Source organism: Entelurus aequoreus, linkage group LG07 (assembly GCF_033978785.1).
Source record: "Entelurus aequoreus isolate RoL-2023_Sb linkage group LG07, RoL_Eaeq_v1.1, whole genome shotgun sequence".
Taxonomy (NCBI): domain Eukaryota; kingdom Metazoa; phylum Chordata; class Actinopteri; order Syngnathiformes; family Syngnathidae; genus Entelurus; species Entelurus aequoreus.
In genome coordinates this window covers 76083730-76093047 of record NC_084737.1, presented here as the reverse complement: position 1 = coordinate 76093047, position 9318 = coordinate 76083730, and the positions used below count along the sequence as shown (strand labels likewise).

General features: G+C 38.7%; 1 protein-coding gene across 1 annotated transcript in view; it reads right to left on the bottom strand.

Annotated features, from left to right (window-relative positions):
- Positions 1-9318, bottom strand: part of nphp4 (nephronophthisis 4) — a 486853-nt gene that overhangs the window by 241032 nt on the left and 236503 nt on the right. Inside the window, exons 11-12 of the mRNA XM_062054501.1 lie at positions 8914-9171; positions 8693-8816 (exon numbers count right to left, since the gene is read on the bottom strand). Coding sequence (XP_061910485.1) covers positions 8693-8816; positions 8914-9171 — 382 coding nt within the window. The remainder of the gene's footprint in view (positions 1-8692; positions 8817-8913; positions 9172-9318) is intronic.

Below are 9318 nucleotides of genomic sequence, written 5' to 3'. Positions count from 1 at the left end.
AAAGGGTAATTAGAATAATACACAAAGCGTGCCACTATGAACATACCAATCCATTATTTATAAGTTCTAATGTGTTAAAATTTTCAGATATTGTGTTTTTAAAAACAATGGAAATTGTGTTTCGAGTAAAGACAGCCTTCCAGCTTGGCTATATCATCCCTACAAGCCTCCATCAACTAGGTTATTTAAATTAAGAGGAGAAAACTATCATTTACGGGGGATATTGATTTTTGAAATATGTACCGTATTTTCCGCACTATGAGGCGCACTTAAAAACCTCCAATGTTGTCAAAAGCTGACAGTGCGCCTTATAATCCGGTGCGCCTTATATATGGACCAATATTGAGCCTCCAACAGGTAAAAGTTTCAATAAATCAATCAATCGCAACTACGGTAAGCAGCCGCCGACTTCATTTTCCCCCGTAGAAGAAGAAGTTTTTCTTCTACGGTAAGCAGCCGCCCCCGTAGAAGAAGAAGAAGAAGAAGCGCGGTGCATGCTGGGATATATGACTGCGCGAGGCGTGCCGTTTCATTTCCATTTGTTTGTTTATGTAAAGACCCCAAAATGGCTCCTATTAACAGACACGCTTACGACGCAGAGTTTAAACTTAAAGGCCTACTGAAAGCCACTACTACCGACCACGCAGTCTGATAGTTTATATATCAATGATGAAATCTTAACATTATAACACATGCCAATACGGCCGGGTTAACTTATAAAGTGACATTTTAAATTTGCCGCTAAACTTCCGGTTCGAAACGCCTCTGAGGATGAAGTATGCGCGTGACGTAGACCGGGGAACACGGGTATGCCTTCCACATTGAAGCCAATACGAAAAAGCTCTGTTTTCATTTCATAATTCCACAGTATTCTGGACATCTGTGTTCGTGAATCTGTTTCAATCATGTTCATTGCATTATGGAGAAGGAAGCTGGGCAAGCAAAGAAGAAAGTTGTCGGTGCGAAATGGACGTATTTTTCGAACGTAGTCAGCAACAACAGTACACAGCCGGTGCTTCTTTGTTTACATTCCCGAAAGATGCAGTCAAGATGGAAGAACTCGGATAACAGAGACTCTAACCAGGAGGACTTTTGACTTCGATACACAGACGCCTGTAGAGAACTGGGACAACACAGACTCTTACCAGGATTACTTTGATTTGGATGACAAAGACGCAGACGTGCTACCGTGAGTATGCAGCTTTGGCTTCTAAACATTTGATCGCTTGACCGTATGTGCGCAACTTTTTTTTGCGTATGTACGTAACTTTTTTAAAATATATAAGCTTTATGAACCTTGGGTTAGGTGAACGGTCTTTTGGGCTGAGTGATTGTGTGTGTTGATCAGGTGTTTGAATTGTATTGGCGTGTTCTATGGAGCTAGGAGCTAGCATAGGAGCTAGGAGCTAGCATAACACGTACCGTACCGTACGTGCGCGTCACGTACGTAACTTTTTAAAAATATATAAGCTTTATGAACCTTGGGTTAGGTAAACGGTCTTTTGGGCTGAGTGATTGTGTGTGTTGATCAGGTGTTTGAATTGTATTGGCGTGTTCTATGGAGCTGGGAGCTAGCAGAGGAGCTAGCATAACAAACACGCAGGTGTTTTTATGCAGGATTAATTTGTGGCATATTAAATATAAGCCTGGTTGTGTTGTGGCTAATAGAGTATATATATGTCTTGTGTTTATTTACTGTTGTAGTCATTCCCAGCTGAATATCAGGTCACCCCCGGCTCTCACAGCATCTTCCCTATCTGAATAGCTTCAACTCCCCACTAGTCCTTCACTTGCACTTTACTCATCCACAAATCTTTCATCCTCGCTCAAATTAATGGGGAAATTGTCGCTTTCTCGGTCCGAATCTCTCTCACTTCGTGCGGCCATCATTGTAAACAATAGGGAACTTTGCGTATATGTTCAACTGACTACGTCACGCTACTTCCGGTAGGGGCAAGCCTTTTTTTTTATCAGGTACCAAAAGTTGCGAACTTTATCGTCGTTGTTCTATACTAAATCCTTTCAGCAAAAATATGGCAATATCGCGAAATGATCAAGTATGACACATAGAATAGATCTGCTATCCCCGTTTAAATAAAAAAAATTCATTTCAGTAGGCCTTTAAGACGATCAGTCACGCAGTAGAACACGGGAATAGAGCACTGACTCCATTAATGACGACTTCGCCGAGATGCCGTATCCGCCCAACTGTTTAATTCGGACACTGAAGAAGAAGAATTCGAGCGATTCGTGGATGAGGAATAACTTCATAAAGTGAGCTTTACATGTTTATTTTGTGTGTTGTGTTGTGTGACATTAACGTTTGAGCAACGTTGAGTTATTGTTATATTGTTATTGCTCTGCACTATTTGGAGTGTTACTATATTGTGATTGCACTAGTGTTTGATTTATCGTAACAGTATCACTGTTTTTTACGTGTTTATTGAATCAGGGAAAAGTTCCCCTCCACTATGTGATATAAATGTTGCACTACATGTTATACCTTGCTGTGGTTAAAAGATAAACAAAACACCACGTCACTGACTTTACCTCGGGGAAAATAATAAATCAGCTGTTTATTCACTTTGGGGGTGAACAGAGTTGTCAGAATGCTGGTTTGTAATCTATTAATAGAGTTTGACTGACCTATCTGACTGTTTTGTTTACATTCCCTTTAGCGCAGCGCCATCTAATGCAGGGGTGTCCAAACTATTTCCACTGAGGGCCGCACACGGAAAAATTTAAGCATGTGGGGGTCATTTTGATATTTTTCATTTTCAAACCATAACAAAATATATGCATTTTTTATTTATTTTACCTTTAGGGGTCCCGGGGACCATAAAGGGTCTCAGTCATTAAAATGTTAAAAATAAGTCAGATTATTATTATTTTTAAACTATTTAACGCTTACAGTAAATCTCTATATCAACTTCAAGTTGATATAAAGTAATACACAAATTTAAAAAAAATGTTTTATGGCTTTTCTGTCAAAAACAACTTAATTTTTTTATACTAAAACTGAAATATGCAGTATTTAGTCATTAGAGCCCTAAAAGATCAATAATGCAGGACACCATTGATTTTAATTATTTCATATTTTTGAGTAATCACAGTGAAAAGATAAATGAAAAATCACTAAATATATTTGGGATCCAAAAGGTGCCCCACTCATAAAGTGATACATTTTTATTAGGTTTTTCTTTTACTTTCAACACTTAAGTTACGAGATCAACTTCAGATATATCTGTCCATTTTATGCTGGAACTATTGTTTTGTTTGTTTTATGCGCTTTTGTCAAAGAAAACTTTGATGTTTTTATATGGCTACTACACAATATATGCAATATTTACCACAAAAAAACATTTTAAAGTGAAATATTTGAAGTCATTGGAGCCCTGAAAATAATTCATTATAACATGGATTTTTTTGTCATTATTTTTTTTTTTGGAGCAGTGGCAAAAAAAGAAAAATGAAGAAAGACAAAAGAAAAAAAAAACAGCCTGCATGGCAGCTTTTGTGTCAACATTGCAACTTTTTCTCGTTAAATTTCACCTCATTCCACTTTTTTTAATGTTATTTTTTATTTTTACAATAGTATTTCCAGAATGTGTGGCGGGCCGGTAAACAATTAGCTGCGGGCCGCAAATGGCCCCCGGGCCGCATTTTTGACACCCCTGATCTAATGGATGCATAGGTGCGCCTTATAATCCGGTGCGCCTTATGTATGAACAGAGTTTTGAAATATGCCATTCATTGAAGGTGCGCCTTATAATCCGGTGCGCCTTATAGTGCGGAAAATACGGTAAAGTAAGAACGAATATAAAATACAAATGTAGAATTCAGTTTTAGGAGTTGAATGGTGGAACAAGCTCTGTGAGGAGTTGAAGACATGTAGTTCTTTGTTAAGGTTTAAGAAAGCCTTGAAAGGTGAAACAATGGAAAATTATAAAATATAGCAACGATTACTTTCATCCCATTGATTTTTTGAACGTTGATGTTCCAGGCAATCTAATTTTCAGTGAATGTATAAGATAGGCAATTATAAGCTTTGGCTTCAGCCTATTCCTTTTTCAGTCATTCTTTTTCTTTTTGTGTGTGTATGATTGTTAATATGTATAATCTGTGCTGTTATATTGATCACACAAAATGTTGATTATATGACGGAAATAAACTCATTTCAATAAAATAAAAATGCACAGAGTGCATATTTTGACCAGGAAATGGTCAAAGACACTTCAGCTCACGTACAGGAAGTTGCTCTTTGCGTTTGTTGTGCTGTCATGTTTGTGTTTGCACCGTTCTTGTACGATTATGACTTTGATTTAGAAAGTTCGAGTGTTTTCTATCAGCAGTGGCTGTATTACCTGGGTAAAGTTGGCCCCCCTTATCGATGCACATATCAAAATTGCCATTTGTTTGTGCTGTTAAATGTGAACAATTTTGATGTACTGTTACGATTCAACATACTAAACAAAATTTGGAGAGCAAAAACATTTCTCTCAAAACCAAACTGAAAATATTTAACTCAAATGTCAAATCCATCCTGCTGTACGGATCAGAAACATGGAAAACCACCAATAGCATACTCAAACTACAGACATTCGTAAACCGTTAGGAGTCTACTGGCCAGACACCATCACCAATGCCAACCTGTGGGAACTCACCAAACAAGAACCAGTGGAACTGCAAATCAGGAGAAGGAAGTGGAGCTGGATAGGCCACACACTCAGAAAACCAAATCAATCAATCACCAAACAGGCACTAACATGGAACCCACAGGGGAAAAGAAACAGAGGGAGACCAAGAACAACCTGGAGAAGAAGCACGGAACAGGAGATGAGGGCTGAGGGGCTGTCATGGCAACAACTCGACCGAAGGGCACAAGACCGGAATGGATGGAAGGCTTTCGTCGGCGGCCTATGTTCCTCAGGGAATACTAAGGCCTAAGTAAGTAAGTAAGTTACGGTTGAGGGGAATATTTTGCCTAAAGTTCACAATCCTTATGAGAGACTAGAAGACAAAAGGTTTTTCTTTGCATTCGAACATGTAAAAATTGGCTCGTTCTAGGTGGCTAGCAATGCAGCTAATGGGAGCAATCAATTCTACCTCTAAATCACTTTAAAAATGCATCCATAAACCGTACACAATACTTAATTTATGTTCCGTAATTTGTATAATAACCAAACTGTAGCGACATTGTTATTGGAAGAGCGAACACTGAGGAATTTTTTATCCAGCATAGTAACACATCGGTATTAGCCGTAAAACTACGGAAAGAAATAAGCTGGCAACTACGTCAGCGCGGAATGGGTTTGAGTTGGTAATGCACAACACGATGCGATAAGACACCAATCTGTACTGACTGAGAAACATGAACAATCATATTACCGGTATCAGTAAGGTATTAACCCACATTTCATGTTGTTTGTACACAGCTAGCCAGACAGCGTATTATGCTGTCTGTCATGATACACGTGTGACGTGCTGCGTGTGTCATGATCAACATTTAAAGTGTGACTCGCACGATGGACAGTTGCGCGTTTGGTTTAGCTGCCTGAGGACGTTTTGTATGGTTCATTTGGGTAAGCGCTCCATTTACGTCAAAATAGTTTGGCTCCAAATTCCACATTTATAGCGTTGTCACTTTCGCCTCACAACGTCTCGCCCTTCCTTTGTGCTCGCTTCTAGAAGCAGCAGTTCATCCTCAGTATGTTCAGCTTCAAAAAGATAAGGTTGTGAATCCGCATGTGTCTATAATAGCCGCGTCTTCGTTGTCTGTTAAAAAGTCTGCCATGAGTAGAAAACACTTGCTTTTGTTTCCGACAGTAGGAGCATACGGAAGTCGGAGGTGCGGTGCTATAGAAATGGAAATCAATGTGCTGAAGAAATCAGTCCCAACACTGATTAAAATGATCAAAATACGGTAAATATTAAACATATTACATATTTCTATACACATGTCTGTTATTTACATTATATATAGACTTGCAGTGTGTAAATAAAACGTTGGAGGGTTTTGAAGTTGTTTGAAAAGGCTTTAAATGCGACAACTGTGACTCCCACGAGCCGCTATTTGCAAGTGTTTTTTTTATCATCTTTAAAATCCTAAAAAAAAAAGACGTGTTCTTGTTTCTCATAATGATTGTGAACGATAAGCAAAATTCCTAAATAAGTGTAGTTCCCCTTTAAAGTCATTCTAAAATACATTTTCTGACTAGTGATGTCAACCAGTTCCCCACCTTGTCAAAATCTCCCCAAACTTGTCCCAGTCGTTTGTGCTACAAAAAATGTGTGTCTATTATAGTTTTTATGTTACTAACGTTTTCTAGTTTTCATGTTGTTACTCATAACCAGCCCCCCGATCCATGGCCCCCAAATCTCGACACCTCTGCTCCGGACAGGCTAACCTCCTCAAACCTCCGAGGACAAAGTTACGAACAATGGGAGACCGGGATTTCTGCTGCGCTGCTCCCAGTCTGTGGAACGCTCTCCCTGACCACCTGAGGGCACCACAGACTGTGGATGCTTTTAAAAAAGGCTTAAAACCCCTTTTTTTTTTTTTTTTTTTTAAAAAGCCTTTTTTTAGATACATGCATACTAGTTCTAGCTATTAGGCTGTTCTAGTTTTTATTTTTATTTATTTTTAATTATTTTTATTTTTATTTTTTTTAATACACTGGAGCACTTTGAGGTTGTTTACTCCAGTGTTTTTCAACCTATTTTGAGCCAAGGCACATTTTTTGCGTTGAAAAATCTCGGAGGCACACCACCAGCAGACATCATTAAAAAACGAAACTCAGTTGACAGTAAAAAGTCGTTGTCGCAATTGTTGGATATGACTTTAAAGCATAACCAACCATGCATCAATATAGTTTTTGTCAAAGTAGGTGTACTGTCACCACCTGTCACATCGCACTGTGACTTATTTTTTATTTTTTTGCTGTTTTCCTGTGTGTAGTGTTTTAGTTCTTGTTTTGCGCTACTATTTTAATGGCTTTTTGTCTTTTTTTGGTATTTTCCTGTAGCAGTTTCATGTTTTCCTTTGAGCGATATTTCCCACATCTACTTTGTTTTAGGAATCAAGAAGATTTTAGTTGTTTTTATCCTTCTTTGTGGGGACATTGTTGATTGTCATGTCGTGTTCGGATGTACTTTGTGGACGCCGTCTTTGCCCCACAGTAAGTCTTTGCTGTCGTCCAGCATTCTGTTTTTGTTTATTTTGCAGCCAGTTCAGTTTTAGTTTCGTTCTGCATAGCCTTCCCTAAGCTTCAATTACTTTTCTTAGGGGCACTCACCTTTTGTTTATTTTTGGTTTAAGCATTAGATACCTTTTTACCTGCATTATGCCTCCCACTGTTTCCGACATCTACAAAACAATTAGCTACCTGCTGCCACCTACTGATATGGAAGAGTATTACACAGTTACTCTGCCGAGCTCTAGACAGCACCAACACTTAACACATAATTTGCAGACTATAATTACTGGTTTGCAAAAATATTTTTAACCCAAATAGGTGAAATTAGATCATCTCTAACGGCGTGTCGCGGCACAGTGGTTGAAGAACACTGGTTTACTCAATGTAAAGTGTTTTTACAAATAAAATATATTATTAGTATTATTATTATCATGGCAAAACTTCTCCAAACGTGTCTCATTCAGCTGGGATAGGCTCCAGAACCACCGCGAACCCCGACAGGAGGTTGCTGGTTATGAATAATAACATGTAAGTAACACGTTAACAGCATAAAAACTACAAAAAGTCAACATTAAAACTATTATTGTTAGACAAAGATAGTTTGCAGCACAAATGTATCATGAACAAACGGGACAAGTTTGGGGAGACTTGGACAATGTGGGGAGACTATATCAGTGGTCCCCAACCACCGGGTTGGTACCGGGCCGCGCAAGAAATTTAAAAAAAATAATAATAATAATTTTAAATTAAATCAACATAAAAAACACAATATATACATTATATATCAATATAGATCAATACAGTCTGCAGGGATACAGTCCGTAAGCACACATGATTGTATTTCTTTACGGGAAAAAAATAAATAAAAAAAATTCCACCCCCCTACTACCCCACCCGGTCCGTGGGACAAATTTTCAAGCGTTGACCGGTCTGCAGCTACAAAAAGGTTGGGGACCCCTGGACTAGATGACATCACTTGTCAATAAATCTATTTTACGAAAAAAACATAACTGAACAAGCAACAATTTTGTCAGCAGAAACGAATGACAGTTATTTTAATATTTGAAATAAAAATGGGGGGGGGCAAACTTCACACAAGTTGATGACTTATTTTTACCCTTGTAGGACTGTAAAGAATGTTATGTTACTTTAAAAAAATATATTTGTGTAGTTAATGAAGCTCTCGTAATGGAGACCGATTAACCTATTCTATTATTTCCAACAGGAAGAACATATTTTGAATCCAAGACGGTTGACCCAATAGCTCATGTTTGACTTTAAAGTCATCGAAGAAAATCAATGTTGCTAATTGTTTCAAAATTGTGATTTTGACACTATAGACTGGTTGCACAAACACTAATCTTTATTAGTCTGCAGCCATTTGTAATTAACTATCTTCACTACATAAAAAAATAAACTCCTTGATATAAGCTTTTACTCCTGCTGCTCTTTTGGAGGCTTTTCACTACGTTTACTGGAGGGGGTGCAATATTTACTTTGGAGAGGCGACGAGGCGGATCTTCCCTGACCTGATGCATCCTCCAGCTTTGTCCTCAGAGATGCCTTCGGGCTTGATGAAGTCTTATCCAAACTTGGTGACAGGCGGAATTTGACTGTATCCTGAAAAGGTACATGGGTTGAACATTTCAAAAACATCCAGATATAGAAAGTAAGACACGTGATGTGAATCTCTTGGGGGGGGGACAATTGAACTCACCAGTAGCTTTGCTTTCTTGGGCAAGAGCGTTTCTTCGTCTTTCTTTGTTACTACCTGAGCTGAGCCTGAAGGTGGTGCAGAGCTCTCAATTTGGACTGGGCTGTAAACCATGACTCCGAGAGGGTTCGGATGTGCACCGCCTTGCAGAACCAGCTGTGTCTCTTCCCCTTTCGGGTCCGTCCCCTCCTGGAAGGGACACAGCATGGCCCAACGGAGGCACTGCAGGAAAGCTGCCCTCGGTGTTGATGTGGCCGACAGCTGAGTATTGGAGGAAAAACACCATAAGAACACATAAAAGAGGTGTTGAACACTGAAATTTAAAAAAAGTTGCTTCATCTAATGAGATCCAATACAACATATTAATCATATATTCTGGCTTTACAAAAAGATAATGATCCGTTTTGG